The sequence below is a fragment of the Macrotis lagotis genome, chromosome 1 (assembly GCF_037893015.1).
Source record: "Macrotis lagotis isolate mMagLag1 chromosome 1, bilby.v1.9.chrom.fasta, whole genome shotgun sequence".
Lineage (NCBI taxonomy): Eukaryota > Metazoa > Chordata > Mammalia > Peramelemorphia > Peramelidae > Macrotis > Macrotis lagotis.
The window spans coordinates 410910672-410933502 of record NC_133658.1 but is presented as its reverse complement, the minus strand read 5'-3'; the positions used below and the strand labels follow the sequence as shown (position 1 = coordinate 410933502).

Here is a 22831-nt window from a genome sequence, read left to right as displayed (position 1 = left end):
CTTCTGAATTCTATACCCTTATAATTAATCAAATATTGAACAATCTATAGTATGGGAGATACTTGAAGAAAGAGCAGTGAAATAAATACCATTAGTAAACCAAAATTTTTTATGTTAAATGTAGTGAAATATCCAGTTTCATCGAACAGCAAATATTAAGGTTTTTGAATAATTATTGCTGCCCTTATTCTCAGGGGTAGAAAAGAGCATTGTACCAAGCTTTCCTATTGTCTAATTGAATTCAACCAGCCTTAATTAAATGCCTGTTATATTCAAGGCTCTGTCTAGGTGCAGAGGTTTTCAAAAACAAGAACTAAACAGTCTCTTTCTGAAAAGTCGTGTTGTGAGGTGAAACACCTGCGCTGTAAATAAATGGTATATAAAGAGATTACAAACCTATTTCCTGAGCTATACAAAACAAATGGCCTAATGCGGGGGAATGGCACCTGAGTTGACTGGAAAGAAATCTAGAAAGTCTAAAAGGTGACGTGAAGAGGAAGACGTTCTTGAGGAGTGTATTCCAGATGTCACAAATGGGATTGTCATTATAAAAACTTTGATCACGGATGAAGACTGATTTGGGCCAGATTCAGAGAATATATATATATATATATATATATATATATATATATATATATATATGTATATGTATATGTGTATATACATATATATATCTCATAATCACCAGTCTCTTGCACAGAACAGAAAAGAATTTACAGCCACTGAAATTTCGGAGAATCGAGATTTTCATTAAATTGTGTTTCTCTTACCACAGTATTAACTTTTTATGATCAGTTGTGCCTCAGAATTGTCCGGGTCCTGCTGGATTGCTGGATGTTTGTTGCTTCCCCAGCTCTATGACCTGAGTCTGAACCTCTAGGCGCCGCTGTTCGCCCATGGCCAGTCAGACCTGAATCAGAAGAGCCATCCGGACGAGCTACTGCGCAGTCTCAGAGAACACGTAATAGAGGAAAGCTGCGACTCTTACAGTCGGCTTGGTTGCTCCACCGAGACTACCCCAGGACCCAAGGATTCGTGGTTTTTAATAGAAAGAGGCCTCTCTTCTCTGAAAGGTAAGCTTACGCTCCAGTAAAAATTTGTAATGCAGCATCTGCGAACTTTCGAAAGGGCGGCTGAAACGGGAGAGAGATAGAACAATGAGACCTGAGATACTGTTCCCCTTCTAGGCGTCTTTGTTCTGCCGCGCGCTTTCCGAGCATATCAGTTACTCGATTGCGGAGGAGATGGAGAAAGGTTAGGTAATGGGGAACTTGGTCAAGGATCGGGGACTGGAGGCCCGGGACTTGCCAGCTTGGAGCCGAAAAGAAGTATTTTATTGTTAATGAAAACGACGAGCTTTATGTAAAGGGGAAATAAGATCGAGAATGCAGGGAAATATCATTTTGCTTCGTAAATTTAAATACAGTGGAAATTGGAAATACGGGATACCAACGATTTCTTTTTTTTTTTTAACCAAAATGACAAGAATACGTAAATATTAGTTCCTTATGCAATATTTTCTTTAGAACCAGTTGAAGATCGATATTCTAATATCAATTCAGTCGAAAGTCACACTCTTGATCCTATTGAGTTCTTCTCTATAGACCTGCAGGAAAGACCAGATAGCACTAAACAACAGTTATCAGTTTTCGAGACTGATTTTTTGAAAAGGGAAAAGCAAAGTATCCACCACGTGGTCTTCACAGTGGAGAGTGGGGGTGACCCAGCCCACTTAGAACACAACCATCGTCTTGGAAGTCAATAATAATGCCCCTGTCTTTAGCCTTCCAGAACGTCTACAGAATCAGTCTACGCGAGCACCTGCCCCTGGAATCCTCAATGCTGGGCGTGGTGGCCATGGATCTGGGGAGGGAGGGAGGATTCTGTGGAAGAGTTTCACACCGTTTGACAAGTGTTCAAGAGACTTCACAACCCCCTTTTAGACTCGATATTATTACCAGAGAAATCTTACTAAAAGATTAGATTCCAAAGAGACTAAAATCTATGAACTTAATATTCAAAATAAAGATGATGGAGATCAAGTGACTCACTGTAAAGTTCTTGTACAAATCTTGGATGAGAATAACAATGTGTACTTCACATTCTCAGTCACATTCTGTGACTCCAGAACAGTTATCTCTCTCATCAGTGTTCAAGAGGAGAATTTCAAACAAAATGGTCAAGTGGTTTATTATTTACAGGAATGTGTCCCAACGAAAATTGTTCCATTCCTTTGCATCTACTGGTAAAAGAGAATCCCTTTGAACTAGAAGAGATCCCAGGTTATAAGATCAACATATCTATCACAGATAAGGAAAAAGCTGCCTCTGTCTTCCAACAGAATTCTTGCCCTCTACATCGCTGATGTCAATAACAATTGCCTTGTTTTCCTTCAGAAACCTCACTTATGTTTACAGGCCTGGGAACAACTCCTCTGGAGCCCCATCCATCTTGTATATCTCATCCTCTGACCTCCATTTGGCTCATATACAACTGTCTTTCTTATGCAATTATCAATGATGACTGTGAATTCATCTTTGCTCAGCACTCCTTCAACTTTGAACCTTCAAACTGACTCTACCAGGTCTAGAGCAGGTTTTCCCTCACTCAGCACCCATGTCACTGCCAATTTTCATGCTGTGACAATACCCCAAACATCCTTTATCTGGCACTGAAGTTGACAACCCTGCCCTTTTAGACATGGTCCCTCTCAGCTAAGTTTGGTAACCAGGATGCAAACTCAGAAAAAAAAATTCCTGCCTGGTCTGTGTCTAGCTTCAGGCCATAGATTCTGGACTCTTCAGTCTGGGGCTGTGGGAGATTTCAGAATTTCAAGGACTGAGATGCAGTCGATCACTGTCTTCTGGTTTCTTTTTAAGTCAGAGGTCAACACCCTCTGTCCATTACTGTGTCTCTGCACTTCATTTTTGCCAACAGCCTGTAGTAGGAGCTGTCTGTGATGACACACCCTCATACTGACCTATAGTTTTATCTAGCTGTGACTCTGGTCCTAATTTTTATTTTATTGAGTTTTTTTTCCATTAAAACAACTCTTAGTTTTATTTCTATTTAGTTCAGTATTTTTTCTTTCAATTTTATTAATTTCTCCTTTGACTTTCAGAATTTCTAATTTATATTTAATTAGGAATTTTTAATTTGTCCTTTTTCTAACTTTTTTAGTAATATAACCAGTTGACTGATCTACTTTCTCTATTTTATTCATGTGAGCACTTAGAAATATAAATTTTCTCCCAATAAGTCTTTGGCTGCATCCCACAAGTTTTGGTATGATGTCTTATCATTATCATTGCCTTGAATGAAATTGTTGGTTATTTCTTTGATGTGTCTGGCCCTAATCTCTGCATTGCTTCTTATCACTGCAACAATGCCTGTAACCCAGGGGTCTTGGAGTCAGGATGATGAGAATTCGAATTTAGCTTTAGACACTTGGTACTCACTAGCTGAGGGACTTGGGCAAGCCATTTAATCCTTATTGCCTTGCATCTAGGACCATCTCCACTTGTCTTGATTCATACTATCAACTGAACTTAGGTGGCTCTGGAATAGAAAGTGAGGCTGGTGACTTAGTACAGCATTGCCTCCCTCAAATCCAATTCATGTCTTTGTCAAAGCATCATCTCCCTGATGTCAAGATCTTCCAGAACAAACATTAATTCCTATATGGAGCTGTTTCCCCGAACATCTTTGCTTCAGGGCTGCACCCAGACTTTCCCCCCATAAAGGGGACTCTACCTTATTCCTTTAACCTAAACATGGCCTCAGGTCTTGAAAAGACAGAATTTAACTTATTAAAATCAAAAGGTCAGAACTGAGAAGGTGACAATCTTGTTCACATTGACAAGCCACACCTACTATTTGTACCACATACATCATTCAGAGGATCAATTTTGAATCCTATTTAAGAATTAGTTATGTTATTGCTGTAGATTTTCTGTAAATACTTGAATTCCTTTACTAATTTGTGAAGATTCAGACATCTTAAATATTTTCAAGAAAAGTATTGGCATCTATAGAACACAGTAAATTATCTGTTTGTAGCAAGTATTAATATTTCAAAAACCCTTGATGTCATTCTTTCACCCTCTCCAATCATGTCATTTTTGTTATGGGTGATTTCTGATTCACAGCTACTGGTTGTTTTGCTTAGGAGGTAAGTCAGAACATATCAGAGCTTCCAATTTCCATTCTAAACTATTGCTTCTCCTTAATGTTGAACCTATAGCCCCTCTCCTGCTCTATATGCAGAGTTCTACAAACTGGACTATTGAACCTATGGACCTAAACTATTTAAATAATTATGAAATGGACAATTTAGATCTCTAGCTCAGTTTGTTTCAATTTTCTCACCCATAAAATGAGCTGGAGAAGGAAATGGTAAAGAACTCCAGTATCTTTGCCAAGAAAACCCCAAATGAAGTCATAAAAAGTTGGCTACAACTGAGATATATGAACAACATCGTCAACAAATTTTCCATTAGTACATTACTTCAGTAACCATTATATATATATATATATATATATATATATATATACAAACTACATTAATAAAAATGCATTTAGAATTGATCATGAATTTAGCAACAATATTTGTGGAATGAGTCTATGTGTATAACCTACATCAGTAAAGGGGAGAGAGATAAAACATTACAAAAGTGAATGTTGAAAATTATCTTTTGTTATAATTAGAAAAATAAGTAGTAATAATAAATAATTATTATACACAAAATATTTTGAAAATAGCGTTCGAAAAAAACATTGTGTTTAATGAAAAAACATTTTCTCCTCTAGAGTTATTTTCTTTTCCCTTGAAGGTTAGGTAGTTTGATTTCTCATTTGGGGTTGACATGTGAAATAACTTTAATATAACTTTATTTATAATAAAGAAAACAGTTGTCAGAGAAGAATCAAAAATAAAACTGCATTTTTAATCTTTAAAATTCTGAAAAGTGAGGATATCTATGACAAGAAAAGAAATGGACTAGTCAGGTAACAAGAATGAGAAAAAAACTGAGATCTACAATGGCACTCCTAGATAGGGTAAAAAGAGAAAGGTCTCCAGTGAGCTGTTAGATCCGTGAACAACTTAAGAGGGAAAAGTATCGCACTGATGAAATTAATTATACGTCAGAGCATACAAAAGGATGTGCATTTCAGTTCCATATTTATTGAACATCTACTACATTCTGTGCGAATGAAAATATGAAAAATACATTTTAGTCTAGATGTAAAATTCGAGAGGGTAGTAGAGGCCTCTGGGTGTCGCTGTTCACTAATAAAGAGACCAGTTACTGGGGAGAGCCAACGAACCCTCTCGCGGTTACTAAAGCACAAAACTCTTTGTGATCAGACTGTCAAATCCTGGGACTGAACGAACAACCATAATCCTCTGCTAATAAGATTTTCTGATGAAAATATATTCCTGCTGTCTTAAAAGTGAAAAGAATCTATTTAGACACTCGGGTGGAACCGGATTAGATTGTGGCGGTGAGATACAAATGGCTGCTGAGCAAAAGTTGCGTGGATGCAGAGGGCAGATCCTGCGTTACTTTGTCCTGGGGATACTTTGGGAATCTTGTACAGCGCAGATCCGTTACACTGTGCCCGAGGAGGTGGAGAAGGGCTCTTTTGTGGGCGACATAGCCAAGGACCTGCAACTGAAGCCCCTCGAGCTTTCGGAACAAGGAGCCCGAATGGTCTCCAGAGGTAAGACTCAGCATTTTATTCTGAATTCCAGAAAAGGCAACTTAGTCACTGCAGACAGAATAGACAGGGAAGAGCTTTGTCCCGGGGCTCCAAGGTGTTTTTTGAATTTGGAGATTCTTCTGGAGGACAAAGCGAATATTTATGGAGTGGAAGTGGAAATAACTGATATCAATGATAACAAACCCTACTTCCGAGATGAAGAAGTGGAAGTAAAGATCAGTGAAATCGCTGCGCCGGGAATGCGATTTCCTCTCCCAGAAGCATTTGATTCAGATGTGGGTGTGAACTCAGTTCAGAGCTACCAGTTGAGCCCGAATCATCACTTCTCTCTGCATGAGCAAAGCGGAACAGACGGGGTTAAGTACCCAGAGCTGGTTCTGGAGCGGGCCCTGGACCGGGAGAAGGATCCAGTTCACCACCTCACCCTCACAGCCTCGGATGGGGGAGATCCGGTCCGCTCTGGCACCGGCAGAGTCCGAGTGACTGTCGTTGATTTCAATGACAATGCACCAGTGTTTACTCAGTCGGAATACAGGGTGAGTGTTCCCGAGAATGTGCCTGTGAGAACATTGCTGATCACCGTGACCGCCACCGACCCAGATGAGGGAGTCAATGGAGAAGTGACATACTCTTTCAGGAAAATAACTGAAAGAACTTCAAAGATCTTCCAAATGAACACTGTTACAGGAGAAATATCGACGACGGAAAATCTAGATTTTGAAGAATCTGCCCTATATGAGATGGAGGTACAAGCCGAGGATGGTCCAGGGCTTCTGGGGAAAGCTAAGGTCCTGGTTTCAGTCTCTGATGTAAATGACAACGCTCCCGAAGTGAGTATAACATCTCTCACGAAGTCAGTCTCTGAAGATTCTCTCCCAGGGACTGTAATTGCCCTTTTAAATGTGCACGACCGGGACTCTGGGGAGAATGGACACGTAATGTGCTCCATATCCGAAAATCTGCCTCTTAAACTTGTCAAATCTTATGGAAATTATTACAAATTGATAACAGCTGGAACCCTGGACAGAGAGGAGGTCTCTCTGTACAATGTCACTGTAACAGCTACTGACCAAGGGACCCCGCCCCTTTTCATGAATACTTATATCCCCGTGCACGTGGTAGACACTAATGACAACCCTCCCACCTTCGGGCAGACATACTACTCTGCCTACATCCGAGAAAACAACCCCAGAGGTGCTTCTATCTATTCCGTGGTAGCCCGAGACCCAGACAGCGAAGAGAATGGTCGTGTCACTTACTCCATTGCGGAAGACATTCTCCAGGGGTCGCCTCTGTCCTCTTTCATTTCTATCAACTCTGACACAGGTGTCCTCTATGCTCTGAGCTCCTTTGATTACGAGCAATTACATGATATTAATCTGCTTGTGAATGCCCAAGATGCCGGGGACCCTCCTCTCAGCAGCAATGCGTCTCTGACGCTTTTCATCTTGGATCAGAATGACAACGCCCCCGAAATCCTATATCCTGCATTCCCCACAGACGGCTCCACAGGAGTGGAGTTGGCTCCTCTCTCTGCAGAGGCAGGATACCTGGTGACCAAAATTGTGGCAGTGGACGGAGACACAGGCCAAAACGCCTGGCTATCTTACCATCTACTGAAGGCCACAGAACCGGACCTCTTTTCTGTGGGCCTACACACGGGAGAGATCAGGACTGCCCGAACCTTTCTAAGGAAGGATGCCTTAAAACAGAATCTGATCGTAGCAGTAACAGATAATGGAGAGCCTCCCCTCTCTAGTACTGTCAGTGTTATAGTGGCTGTAGCTGACAGCATCCCCGAGGTCCTCTCAGATCTCAACCGTCTGGCTGTCCCTGAAGTTCTCAGTGAAGACAGTCTCACTTTCTATCTGGTCCTGGCTTTGGCTGCAGTGTCCTGCCTGTTCTTTGGCTTTATTATTGTCTTAGTAGTATTCAGGTTGTGTAAGTGGAGGGCTTCGCAGCTGCTGAGGTCAGGCACTAGCCATTTTGCTGTTGACCCTGACTCAGAATTTGTTGGCATTGATGGAGTCCAAGCTTTTCTCCAGACGCAAATTCAAGAGGTTACTCTCACTATGGGCTCCCAGAAGAGTCGATTACTCTTTCCCCAACAGTCCCATGCAGATACTTTAACATGCCATACAATTTGTGAGAAAAATAGACCTCTTTCAGCATCTCAGAATATACTTGAAGGTAAAGAGGATTCTAACATTTTCCAGGTAAGCTCCTATTTCCTTACTTGCATATTTTATGAGATAAATGATTTCCTAATTCTCTATTGTACTAAATTTACCCTCCCCTCCCCCCTTCATCAGCAAGGAGCCTGTAAAACTGCATTAGAATAATTTGTTTTCTTTGAGTAAATTTAACTGTTTTTGATGAACAAAATGGAAAACTTTATTATTCTAAGGAATATAATTTGAAGACCATCCTTTTCTGATATATTTGTACTGATAAATTCTAGTTCCAGATAAGCTATAGATTTAGGATTTTAAAATTGTTACAATTTGAAATCAGTTACTTTTTATGAAGTTCTGTTTAATCAGCATCATTCTAATGTATTTTCTTTTTTGCCACAATTCTATTCACTTTCATGAATTCTTCCGTGCCAGTAATTCTACTGTGACTCTATTCTACTTCAAACTCTTTTCTGTGCACATAGACTGCATTAAAAATTGCCATCTCATTTAACCTTAACTATCATGGTAATAATAAAATATACAGAAACTTTCCATTTCATATTCATAAACAGTAATAAAGCTAGGCTTAACAACAGAAGACATTTTTATTCTTATTTTGATCATGTAGAAACCTTCTAAATTATCCTGAAACGCAAAAACAGTCAGTCAAGGTTCATCTATAAGAAGTTCATTTTTTCCATCTTTATTTTTTATTCATCTCTTGATCCTCATACTTGTTAAATGACAAATAAAATTAATTTGCAGAAGACAGGTCAAATGACAAAATGAACAGTTTGAGAATAGGGCATCATAGGTCTTCAGAGCTGGAGGGAGATTCAAAGATTACATGGGTGCTCACCTGACTTGCACAGAAATCATATGGAACACCTGAAAGTGGTCATATTATCTCTGCTAAAGACATCCATTGATGAGACATTCACTTCTTCCAAGAAAAATACACTGCATTTTTGAACATTTGTAATGAAGAGTTGACATTTTATAGACAGTTGGGGAAATTTTTCGCTTTCAGATGTTTGTTATCTAATAAACTCAACCATAGAATAATGATGATTATTTTCAAGACTTCATAACTATCTCTATGCAATGTACTTTTTCTAATTAGATAGTTTATATATAAACCAAAAGGTCTTATTAATTTTTGAATTATGTAATCATAAATTTAAAATTATTAGAGAACATAGGAAAGAAGGGAAATTTTTTAAGGGGGCAGAAATGCCAAATAATATATAAAGAACTAAAATGTATATAAAATAAGTTATCTTGATTACAGAGATAAATCAGTGAAGGTTTGGAGAAGAAGTATTCTGGAATGCTGTCAGAAATGAATTATTTAATCTGACTCAGAAATGAAGCAGGATATGATAGAATCATTGCCTATTATTATTATTATTATTATTTTAAAAACATATACCTTTAAATGAAAATAAGTTTAATTCTGGAAAACAAGGTGAAACATATCTCCCTCCTCTGAGGATTGAACAGGGTAGTTACATATGATTAATTCTGCCTATATTTATAAACTTGATGCTTATGTTGGTATGGTTACAAGAAGCTGTAGCTTGTGCATTGGCTACCTGGCAAAACAATTTAAGCAAACTAACTCTACTTGGTTGAGGGTAACCAACAGACCTCAAACCCATTGTGACTTTGAACCCAAGCCTGTAAAGACTTCCACCAATGCATGGGTGGATGAGAATAATTTGATTGAGCAGCCATGAAGTTAACTGAAGCCTCTGCTGTGGAACACTGGGGGAAGGGGGCACCGAGGAGAGGGGAAACTTTTTTGACCCCATTTGTATATTCATAACATTATTCAAGGGCTGTACAAAATTATCAACTTAAGAATTAGTTTGCTATATTTGATCAAGCAGTTAATTCACTGCTAAAAAATTCTTTGATTTATCAAATTCCAAGTCCTGCCTGTGGTTGCCATGGCAGCACACACCAGATGGTTTTGTGGACCTTAGGTTTTGTGGACCTTATGATGCCCTCAGACCTAATGTTTCCCACCCCTGCTTGGTCAGACATCGAAGAAACCAAAGTCATCCACTGCATCCAGGAATCTTGCTATTCATCTTGGCTTTTGTCTTTCCACTGGACTTGGATGACTCTGGAAGAGAGAACGAGGCTGATAATTTTGTGCTCCTCTGCCTCTTTTAAATCCAATTCACTGTGCAAATCAAGACATCCATCACTCCCATGATATCATTGGTCTTCTTCAAAAAATGAAAGACAACAACATTCTTTTCTATAAGAAAATGTTATGGAGATGGAGGAAGATACAGTGCTAAAATCAAAATGGCTGTGGTGTTTTCAAAGAGCACTAATAAAACTTAGTGTAAAAGAAAAAGATAAGTTTTACATTTAGAAAGTTTTTTATGACAACATATTTTCCTAGAATTTACAGAAGGTGTTCTGTAAATAATATCAGCATCCATTTTTCAAGTCCAATGTATCCATCATGAGTTAAAATTAGTGATCCCCCAAAATTGCAGCTCCAGAATCAGCCTCTGGGAACTGCTGTGAACTCCAAAGAAAAGTCATAGAAGAGAATGACTTTCATTGGATGATGTTCCTGTATATGATTCACATCCCAAAAGTCACTAGACACACCCTAGGGAAGGTGGGGGGGGGTTGGCTACACCAAAAAAATTCTAAGTCTCTTACTGTCTTGGGAAAATTTAAATTTACAAGTGATCTCAAATTTGATGTCTTGGGAAAATGGAAAAGCATGTGCACTGTAATGAAAATGATTGCCAAATAGTGGAAGACCTGGGCAATGGAGCAACAAGTATTCTCTTCTCAGATGTTTTGTTAGAGCTTTCTGAGAAGATTAACTTTCTGATTCCTGAGCAAATGGTAAAAGAGCCTGAGGTGTGAAAATATAGGAAGAACCCGGATCTGAATGCCCAAGATTTTTCAGGTCTGAACTGCAGACTAGAAATGAGGGGAGGAAGAATAACTTATGATGAACCTTTAAAGGAGATATTTATAAGTAAATTACATAATAGAGAAATTCATAATGTAAATAACAATATGCTGTATTCCAGATAAAGAATTGTCACCTTAAAATTATAGCTGACATATGGAAAAAATATTTGTATTCACTTCATCAGCACATGCAAAAACTGGGGTTAATTATTTACAAGATATTCACTTCAGACCATTTTTCCTAAGAAGTATTTGTATGGCAATAAATATATTGGATTAGCACTTAAGAAACTACCCAACCTGAAATAATGAACTGCCCTGACTGCTGTGGACTGTGTGGATGCAATCCAAAACAATACTACTTGGCTCAAGATCAATTACAGATGTCAAAAATTATTATTCTACAGGATCTCTACAAGGTCAATCTTCAGCAACGTGGTTATCAGTCAGGAACTGGAACCAAGACTTCAATATGCAAATCATTTTATCTTTCAGAAATGTTCCAGAAAGCATTCAGTTTGTGTTCAAGCTAGAATGAATAGCTCATGAATATCTTAAACCTGAAAAGATTAATAATCTACTGTTAGTTTTAATCAAAGAAATTTTTTAAATAGTACTACTAGGACAATAGGTTGAAGAGAATAGTATTCTGGAAAATATGAATTCAAACATTTTCCATTAAAATCCTGACCATACTCCTTAATTTGACAGATTTCATATTCATTACAGAGATGTAGATTCCACTCTTTCCATGAATTCTCATCCTATATGATTCTGTGCCAGTGGTTACAGTACTCACAGCCTATAATTTATTTGCATTTACTGGCTCTTTCATTGGTATTTTTTAACTAAATTGAATTAAATTCTGTGATTAATAGGGGACTAGTAGCTAAATTACCATTGAATTTTGAAGATATAGATATAAATATAGTTATGATGGATGTACAGAAGGATGGGAGGTCATATAACACATTGTGACATTCATATTGAAATCCCATATGACAGTGACATTGCACTTTCAATTATCTTTAAAAGGAGTTCATTCCTTTTCCAGAAGACCCATTACCTAGTCAGTGACCTGCCTGATCATAGAGCAATATTCAGGTATGAATGGAAAAATTATTCTCAAAGAGGACTATGTGTCCTATGGGACAGAATTCTTATCTAGAAATTACTACAAAGTGCTGAAATATGGATGGAACAACAGAACTTCAGTAAAACCTGCAGTAAAAAAAAGATATTAGGGAAAAAAAGGGAAATCTTCCCCTCCTTAACAAACCACAATCCATATTACCCTGCCTATTGTGGTGATAATAGCAATGTTTCTATTGTCCAGCCTTCCTATATCGCCAATATACAAGAAAAGATTCTCTCCAGAGGATCTGTAACCAGTCACTATCTTAGCCACTAGTCTTAACCTGGAGCAAAACATCTCTTCTTCATAGAAAATATCATTCTGCCTCTGCTGCTACTAACTTCTTACCTTCTCATCAGCTACTATACTAAGGACATTCCTTCAACTAAAAGAATATCATGTCATTCAGGTTGATACTTCAGGGTTGTGTGAACTTTCCTATAGGCTTCAGAAGGCACTTCCAAAGGTCAATGAAAAGACTTGATTAACTCTTCTTTGTTCCAGCTGCACTGTGATTTTAGCCACTTGTGATTCCATCTTACATTATACACTTTCTCTCATCACAATCACTTTTGGCTTCAATTTTTTTGGAAAGCTTCTAATCTCAAGTTGTTAGATCACTGCTGGAAACTATAGGGTTGGACCTGGCATCCTTAAAAACCATGGTAAGGAAACTTGACTTTGTTTCTACAATCTCTGGATAACCTCAGGCTCATTTTAGGTCAAATTGAACTTTCTTAAAAGAACAGAAAATGGAGACTCCCTAGGATCTCCTACTAGTGACAACTCCTAGGCAGCAGGTTTCAGAATACCACCACTGATGTGTTCTGTGATCTAGATCAGGGCTGTGCAAAATATAGCCTGTGGACTACATGCAGCCTGCAGTGAAATTTTATGCAGTCCACTGTGGTTTTTAATTTTCACAAGTGAAAAAATAAAATAATAATTTGCATTGAATGCATATTGGATTTTTTAATACACCACTAATAAATAATCTCATTGATATTAATTTCTTTGGTGTTTTTAAGTAGTATTATGGATGGAATATATTTATATTGCATGGAATTTTCAATTGATCTGAGAGGATGTGTTCCATCTTTTGAGGCAGAGTAGTCAGTATGCACTTACCTTCATGCTGTTATTTTGTCCCTTTGTTGTTTTGTGTTTGCTTTTGCACCTTATGCCTTCACCCACTTTCTAAGAAGTTAAAAGTACCATGACTTTTCATGGTGCTTGCTAACCTAAGACAAGACTGCAAATTAACTACATTAGTGTACTGTTTTTTATTCTAGGTGTGACCCTCAAATAATTATTTTATTTTAATGTGGGCCTAAAATGACCTAAGGTTGGAAAGCCTTGATCTAGATTGACCCTTGTACTTACCTATCTGATTTCATCTTTTAAGAAAAATTTTCTTGGGGTGGCTACAGTGGATAGAGCACCGGCCCTGGAGTACCTGAGTTCAAATCCAGCCTCAGACACTTAATAATGACCTAGCTGTGTGGCCTTGGGCAAGCCACTTAACTCCATTTGCCTTGCAAAAATCTAAAAAATATATTTTCTTCCTTCTTCAGCATCCTTGTCTAAAAGTAATTTTGGGATACACACATAGCTCCAAAGCTGCTTTTTAAACTATCCAGATATCATCTCCTTATTCACAGGAGATGTGTTTAGGATAAGATGTGAATGAACTCAGGACAAAACCTTTTTTAAGCATTAGAATTCTCATGGAGAAAGTTTGAATTCAACTTTTCCAAAATTCTACTGTCTTTACTCATTGTCCTAGTAGAACTGGTCTTTTATGGTTTCTGTGATTATAGCTAATAATGGATAATTAGTCTATCTAATTCCAAATTTTTCAAAACCCTTAGTCATTTTTCTATCGATGCAAAAGCCACTCGGTATATGTTTTTTTCTTTCTACCTGTTACCGTTCATCATTTTTATACATTTAACTTTATATATTTAAATGAACAAATAATTATTTTCCCTTTCTCCTACTCCTCTCACTGAAAAAAGAAAAGTCAAATGTTTGCAATAAAAATGCATAATCAAGTCAAGTAAATTACCTTAAATGGCTATGTCTTTTAAAATGTCTTATTCTGTCAGCATCTTTCTGTTGAGGTGTGAAGAATTTAGGATCATGATTGGGAATTATGATGATCAAATTCCTTAAATCTTTCAAAGTTGTCTGTCTTCACAAAATTGTTATTGTTTGAATTGTTCTCCTGGGCTCTGCTCACTTTACTTTGTATGAATTCATATAGGTCTCTTCAGGTATCTTTGAAAATTTCACTTTCATCATTTCTTATATCCTAGTCACTAACCTTTCTGTGCCTACAATTGACTAGAACAACTTTCAACCCCTCTTAAATCTTAAGAGTCAGATTCCTAATCTTTTTGCAAGATTTTAGATCAAATTGGTATCAAAAGTCTCTTGAAATGCTTTACTCAGATGCCATAGCTTCCTTCTGTTGCTTTCACAAGTTTCTATTTATCTTGAATTGGTAAATATTGATAGTCATTACCCATTCATCTCCAGGATAAACTATTGTATTAAGTGGCAGGGAAAAGGGGAGATAGATATTCATTTAAAAAACTTCTGACAAAAGAAAGCAGTTTTTAAATATGCACTGATGTGTACATCCATAAGTTACATCTAAACAATTGACAAAATACCTAATATAATGGAAATGGCAATTTTATCTGAATTTATTTATTTATTCAGTGTTATAACCATCAAACTACCAAAAAACTATTTCATAAAACTATGAAAAAATAATAACTAAGAAGTATGTATCCATGAGGGTATATCAGAAAACTTGTTTAGATAAGTTGTCTAGAAAATTAACTGCCCCATTCTGAATCCAGATAAAATCACATCTATTCCAATTATTTCATTTTATAGACAATTAAATGAAAATGTCCTTTTTTTAGTTGTTTGAATTCAGATTGTTCACCTTTACATTTCTTCCCACACCTTACATAATTATAAGCACACAGTACTTAATAAATAAATGAATGAATAAGAAAAACTCTACCTATAAGAATACAGTTTGTCTCCAACTCCCACCCTTTGATTAATAAGTTCTTCCATTCAGGAATGTAGACAGTTTTCATCCTCTATAAAATGTCTTAGCAGAGTGAATAGTTCACTTCAGTAAAATATTGGTTTTGTATAAGGGAGAGATGAGTCAGATATCCCAGAACTCTAGGGTTAAAGTTGGGCTATGAGGAAATGATTGACACTCCCAAAAAGATTAACTCACATGACATGTCTTCAAATATTTTTTCTTAAAAGAAAAATTGACTGAAATCAGGTTTAAAACTTATTTTTAGGACTTTTATCCCACTGTAGATACAAAGAATTGGATTTCAATTCCTTTATCCTAAAATATTTCTATGGTTTCTCCATTTACCCTTTTTCGGTATCTTGGGAAGCTGGAAATTCACAAAGTATTGTAACCTTGTATTTTCTCAGGCAAGAAAATAATGCAAGGAAAGTAGATTTTCTATCATACCACTGGGTAATATAGTGGGAAGGTTTTAATCAAGTCTTATTAATGTTTTTAATACGGATTTGAAGATTACTTTCACTTCTAGATAGTTCTCTTGTATCTAAGTAAAACAAATATATAAAAATATCAATACAACGGCCTCATCTAATTGTACATGCAACATTTTACATTTCAACATCACTCACCTTTCTTTAAAAAAAACAGAGAATCTATTTTTCACCTCTCATCTCTCACCTCAATTGGGAAAAAAATAAAAATAAAAGTAACACATTCCTTCGACTTTTTTGTTTGTATACACATACATAAATGTGTATTGATGTGTTTCATTTTGAAGCCAAAATCCATCACTTCCCTGTAATGTCTTAACATATTTCATCATCAGACCCATAGAGAAAAGCAAAGAATAGAGAAGATCACAGAAGATAAAATGGATCATTTTGATTGCATAAAATTAAAAAGGTTTTTCCACAAACAAAACTAATAAAACAAAGATTAAAAAGGAAGCAATAGGAAAAAACTTGGCATTGAATATCTTTCATGAAGTTCATTTCCAAGATATCTAAGGAATTAATTTCAAATTTATAATAAAAAGAAATATTCACCAATGAATAGCCAGTTTCTGAAGGAAGAAACTAAGATGTATGTGGCTATATGAAAAAATGCTGTAAATCACTATGAATTAGAAAAATGCAAATTAAAGCAATTCTTACATTCTGTCTCACACTCTTCAAAGTGACAAAAGTAACAAAAATAAAAATGATAAATATTGGAAGGAAGAGTTTTCAGCAGAGATAATATTTCCTACTCTAATTTTGTTTTGCTTTATCAAACTGCTAAAATAACATCTTCAAAATTCACTTTAAAAAGACATGAGTTTAAAATTGTAAATAAAAATTCAAAGAGGTATGAGAAGATATATGAAGTGATAAAATAAAAAAATCACAAGGGAAAGAGAAATATACATTTTTATTTAAACTACATAAAAAAAGAAAATCAAACCTCAGCAATATTAAAGAGCAAATGTTAAGAGTAATATTGAAACTACTTGCTAACATTAATGCATTTGGACTTGTTTTTATCAGTGGCTACCTGTTCATTGTTGAAAAATTCACTGAATTTTCCAGGGCCACGGGGGTAACATGAAGGAGTTGGACTGGATTGATACTGATTGACTCAGCCATAAGACTAATGATTTAAGATCCTAAGAGAAAGGCACCTTGTCTAGTGGATACAGTGTCTACCTCATCTGACACATATAAGCTATATGTCCCTGGGCTATTCTCACATAATCTCTCAGTGTCTCAGGCAACTCTTTAAGACTATTAGTTAACAATCTTTTCAGTAGAAGTAATTTTCTTATCAAGAACCCCATTGAGAGATGACATCATGTGTCTGGACTGACATAAAAGTGGGTATAGATTTCACATGCAGTCACTTTTATGTTGCTTTGCTTAATTGGTTATAAGGCTTGCTTATTTCTATTACTGTATGGTTTTTGAAAATTCTATGATGAGTTTTGTTAATAAACATGTATTCATTTTTCAACAAAAGAAATTGAGCACATAAACCATATATCAGAGAAGTAATAAATTGTGATATGTTTAAGTGGAAATTCTCAAAACCTTATTCAGACAAAAAGAAATAGAAGCAAAATTGCTAGAATTTTTAATGAAAAAATTATCAGTCCAATAAACATTCAGAAAGACCCAGACAAAAGGTCTTTTCCAAAAAAGTTTTGGAATTGATAGACTTCGTGGGGCGGCTGGGTGGCATAGTGGATAAAGCACCGGCCTTGGAGTCAGGAGTACCTGGGTTCAAATCCGACCTCAGACACTTAATAATTACCTAGCTGTGTGGCCTTGGGCAAGCCACTTAACCCCATTTGCCTTGCAAAAACCTTAAAAGAAAGAAAAAAAAGGAAATGATAGACTTCGATTCGGAATCTAACTAAGCCAACCTCCTCACTTTACAGACAAGAAAGATTAAAAATCTTGATCAGGGTCGCATAAGTAAGGAGCAGGAAAACTAAGATATTCCAACCCACATCTTTAACTCATCACTTTTAGCTCTCCAGAGGAGAGTGCATTTTTGGAAGTCCCTTTAAGACACCCTTCGAGAAGGAAACACGACAATTCTTTTTATAATTGTATCAGATATCTGGACTTTGGGCCAATAAATAAATAGATAAAAACCTAACACACTGAGCAGATTGGAGTCTTTTTTTTCTCAACATTTTTTAGAACTTCATAATTGTTGTGTCTTTAAACAATGCAATTATGATTTTGGTTCATCCATGATTCTTTCTGGGAATGATAGAAGGTGAAAAGAAGACTTAAGGAATGTTTAGGAAAGAAAACTGCAGAGAGAAATTTTATTTCATCTCAAAAATCCTGGAATAATTGCTTGGAACTCTGGGCATCGCTGTTCATTGAATTGGGGAAAGAGTCTTCTCTTTCCTCACCTTTTCCTCTCAAAGAGCCTTCAGATGAGACAGACAAATTTGGAGCCCCACATACATTCCTGGAGACTGGATTCAAGAGACTGACTCCAAGCCAGTGCTCTACATATGAAGAGAGTCATTTCCTTATTTCCTTATAAATATCAGATCTTCCAAATATCAAAGAATATTGCCATGTTCTACTGCTTTGTCATGTTAGTTGATATTGCTTTTGATTTCATCCTCATTTCTAAAACACAATATTGTATTCACTTGTTAAAAGTTACACTAAAAAACACAAGTTACTTTAAATTGTTTTCTTGCATCATGAACTTCATACTCCAAATGGGTTAGAGCCAGTGGATAATTCCAAGGTCATAGTCACCATGTTTTGAATCATTGTGTTTGGGAAAACATAAAGAAAATGGAAACAACTAACTTTGGTTGTGTGACTTCTGTATAACTATGAGGCTACAATTGCAAAATATATCCAATCCTTGATCATAGTTTAAAAGTAAATACATAATTCAAAAGTAAATAATTTGTTTTCATGGACAAAATAGTACCATCTCAAAATGTTTGAAGAATATTATATTTTTATATATGAATGAATGTATTTATACACACTGCATTGCACATATATAGATACAGACAAATTGCCTGTACATATGGATAAGTATGCATAAAAGCACTGAAATAAAAAGGGTCAATATATTTACTGGTTTATGGTCGAAAAGATACAGAAAATCATTTTTCTATTCCATCGATTGTATGCTACATTATAATATGAGTGAGTTATAATTTTTAGCCTGAATAATGGAAGATAAGACTTACAGAAACTGGCAATAAACATATTCAACAGATTGACCTTTTCAAAAATTGATATGTTAACACTATTGTCTTAAATTAATTTGTAAAGGATTGCCTAGAAGGTCCAAACCAAAATCAAACCTATGATGCTATGAAGTTATTATCTAAGATAACTTCAACTCTTTGACTTCAATTTCTTAGTGGCATTTCATGCATTATACCAATTTAACTATTTAGTGTTTCAGAACAAGTGCAAAAATTGATTTAGCCTCTGGGCGCTGCTGTCCACTAATCAGCAAGAGAAATTCAAGGAGAGGAAGAGTCTAATTTTTCTTGATACTAGGACACAAAGATCCCAAAAACCAAACTCACAGATTCCTGGAAGCATGGAATGTAAGACCCCCTAACCTACAAATTCCAGGCTAGGGTTCAGGATCGTACTACAGGGGGAAAGAGAAAATCCAAGAGCCATCCCAAATTCGGCCACAGAATGAGAACATTTCTAAAGGGAACAATGATCGCTGAGCAAAAGAACAGAGGCTGCAAAAGATGACTACTGCTTTGTTTGCTTCTGGAGATGCTGTGGGAGACCAGCGCTGCCCAGATCCGCTACTCAGTTCCCGAGGAGATGGAAAGGGGATCTTTTGTGGGCCACATAGCCAAAGACCTAGGGATGGAACCGAAGGAATTGTCAGAGAAAGGGGTTCGCATTGTCTCCAGAGGTAAGAAGCAGCATTTCGCTCTCAATGCTAGAACCCGTAGCTTAGTCATTGGAGACAGAATAGACAGGGAAGAAATTTGCATGGAGAACTCTCAGTGCCTGCTGAATTTTAATATTCTGGTTGAGGATAAAATGAAAATATATTCTGTGGAGGTGGAAATAACCGACATTAATGATAATGCTCCGCACTTTTTAGAAGAGGAGTTAGAATTAAAAATCAGTGAAACCACAGCTCCGGGAACTCATCACTTCCTGGAAAGTGCATATGACCAGGTTGTTGGAATGAATTCTCTCCAGAGCTATGAGCTGAGTCGCAGTCATCATTTCTCTCTTATAATGCAAAGTAGACCGGAAGGAATCAAGTACCCCCGAACTGCTGTTGGAGAGGGCCTTGGACCGGGAGAAGGAGCCTGTTCACCACCTCATGCTTATAGGCTGGGATGGAGGAGACCCAGTCCTTTCTGGTACTGCTCGAATCCGAGTGACTGTCCTGGATGCCAATGACAATGCCCCAGTGTTTACTCAACCATTGTATACTGTGAAGATTCCTGAAAATGTTCCCCAGGGCATAGTGCTACTCATTGTGAATGCCACTGATGCAGATGAAGGAATCAATTCTCAGGTGAGATACTTTCAAGTGAAAATACCTGGGAAGACCTCACAACTATTCAAACTGAATTCTGTGACTGGAGAATTATCAACCTTGCAAAATCTAGATCATGAAAATGCAGAATTTTATGAAATAGAAGTAGAGGCTCAAGATGGCCTTGGCCTTAGGAGCAGAGCTAAAATTCATGTCACTGTTCTGGATGTGAATGATAATGCCCCAGAAGTGACTCTCACTTCTGTCACCAATTCAATCCCTGAAAATGCTCCCTCAGGCACTGTAGTTGCTCTATTCCATGTTCATGATAAAGACTCTGGTGACAATGGTCAAGTCCTGTGCTCCATTTCACATGATCTGCCTTTAAAATTAGAAAAGAAGGTGGACAACTACCATTCCCTGGTGACTGACAGGGCTCTGGACAGGGAGCAGGTATCTGAGTATAATATCACAGTGAAAGCAGAAGACTTTGGGAGCCCAGTTTTATCTACAGACATTCACATCCTCTTGCATGTGGCAGACGTCAATGACAACCCACCCACTTTCAGTCAGACAGCCTACTCTGCCTACATCCAGGAAAACAACCCCAGAGGAGCTTCCATATACTTCTTGACTGCCCATGACCCAGACAGTGGACAGAATGCCTTAGTCACCTATTCCATCCTGGACGTTACCCTCCCCTTGCAGGTACCATCATTGTCATCCATTGTTTCTATGAACTCAGAGACTGGTGTCCTCTATGTTCTGTATTCCTTTGACTATGAACAATTCCAGGAATTTCAACTGAGAGTGACAGCCAAGGATTCTGGGAACCCTTCTCTCAGCACCAATGTATCCCTGACTGTTCATCCTGGATCAGAATGACAACATCCCCAAAATCCTGTACCCAGTCCTCCCCACAGAAAGTTCCAGTGGAGTAGAGCTGGTGCCACACTCTGCAGAAGTAGACTATTTGGTGACCAAGGTAGTGGCAGTAGATGCAGACTCTGGTCAGAATGCCTGGCTGTCCTACCACTTACCCAAAGCCACAAAGCCCAGGCTCTTCTCTGTGGGCCTGCACTCAGGAGAAATCAGGACTGTCCGAACATTTCTGGACAAAGATGCCCTCAAACAAAATCTCATAGTGACAGTGATAGATAATGGGGAACCCCCTCTCTCTACCACTGTCAGTGTCACCGTGGCACTGGCTGACAGCATCCCTGAGATCCTCCCAGATCTCAGCAGTCAGGCTTCCTCTGAAACCCAGGATGACTCTGCTCACATTTTACCTGGTCATGGCAGTGGCTGTGGTTTCCTTCTTGTTCTTTGCCTTCATTGTCCTTCTGTTGGCTCTCAGATTGAGAAGATGGTAGATACTGCAAGTTGTTCAGTCTGCAGGGGACCATGTAAGAGGAGTCCCTTCTTCTCAGTTTTTGGGAATAGATGGAGTGAGAGCTTTCCTTCAGACCTATTCCCATGATGTTTCTCTTACTATGGATTCTAGAAAGAGTCAGTTAATCTTTCCTCAGCCCGCAACTATGCAGACACCTTATTAAGTCAGAAGAGCTGTGAGCAAAAAGAATCTCCACTTCCTCCTCAGTCTTTACTTCAAGGAAAAGATGAAGAAGCCCCTTTTCAGGTAAACTCTATAGAATAGAATTATAAATTGATTTTTGGAGACTCATTACTTTTCTGTCTCTACTGCCACTAGAGAGGTCTATTGCATTTTCTGAATTTATGGATTGAGAAGAATTTAATTCCAGTAAAAGTATTATTAACATCATACAATATAGAACTTGATGATACTGTGGAGATGATCCACACAGCACCCTAAATTTTGTGGAATGGAAACAAATACCTGAAAAGTTAAAATAATTTACCCAAGATCATGGAATATAGACTAAAGTGGATTACCTCTCCTAAAGGAATTGCTTCACTGAAACTTTTGAAATTAAAATTTTAATGTATTGTAGATTAAGAAAGCCAACCCCCTCTCCTATTGGATTTTAACATATTTATGCATATGACCATGCACATAATTTATATATCTGAGTTCATATATACCTGTATCTATTAATATATAAATATATATATATATATATATATAATATGGTTAGAGCTCCTCTATATTTGTTATATTGGAAGAGGTAAAAGAAGTACAGTTAAGGTCTTTATTCTCTTTGATAATATTTAGTAAAATCCTTCCTGTTATAACTTTGTAAATGTCTAGGTTACTCAATGTTGACGAGAGTTTACTGTAGGTAAATCTCTGGATTGTGTTCACAGTCATAATTTAGTTCTACTTCACTCTATTTGGAGACTTTGTGTTCTGTGAGACCAAGAATAGGTTTGGGGTTTGTTTTTTTAGCAGGAACTGGACATATAAGTAATAATTTAATGTACTTTCATTCCTTACTCTTTCTCAAAGGACCATCAGTCTACGTACATATTATAATGAGTTGTATTTCTATTTCTGCCATATGAGGTCCAGGCTAGATAAATATGCAGATTTATTTCCTTAGAAATATCAGATCCTTGAAGTACTGAAGAACATTTCTATGATCAGTTGCTTTGTCATGATTTACTTCTCATTTCTAAAAGCAATATTACTTTTCAATTGATCGACTTCACACTGAAAAACAGAAGTTACTTTAAATAGTTTGGTGACATCATGATAAACATACTCCAGTGGGGGAGAGTTCATGGATATTACAAGGTTACAGTCATCAAGATTTTATATTATTTTGTCTGAGAGAACATCAACAATTGGTAACA

The 22831-nt window shown here is 37.0% G+C and overlaps 2 protein-coding genes across 3 annotated transcripts in view; both read left to right on the top strand.

Annotated features, from left to right (window-relative positions):
* Positions 1–4854: 4854 nt before the first annotated feature.
* The window catches only part of LOC141506210 (protocadherin gamma-C5-like), a 221695-nt gene continuing 203718 nt past the window's right edge, over positions 4855–22831 (top strand). Inside the window, exon 1 of one of the 2 annotated variants that reach the window (XM_074212772.1) lies at positions 4855–7940. In XM_074212772.1, coding sequence (XP_074068873.1) covers positions 5427–7940 — 2514 coding nt within the window. In that variant the 5' untranslated portion in view covers positions 4855–5426. The remainder of the gene's footprint in view (positions 7941–22831) is intronic. The other variant, XM_074212752.1, reaches the window with a different exon arrangement.
* Positions 19330–21713, top strand: LOC141506224 (protocadherin gamma-A2-like). The gene is given in 5 exon segments (XM_074212787.1): positions 19330–19839; positions 19841–20916; positions 20918–21331; positions 21333–21588; positions 21591–21713. Coding segments are annotated over 5 exon segments (2379 nt in total).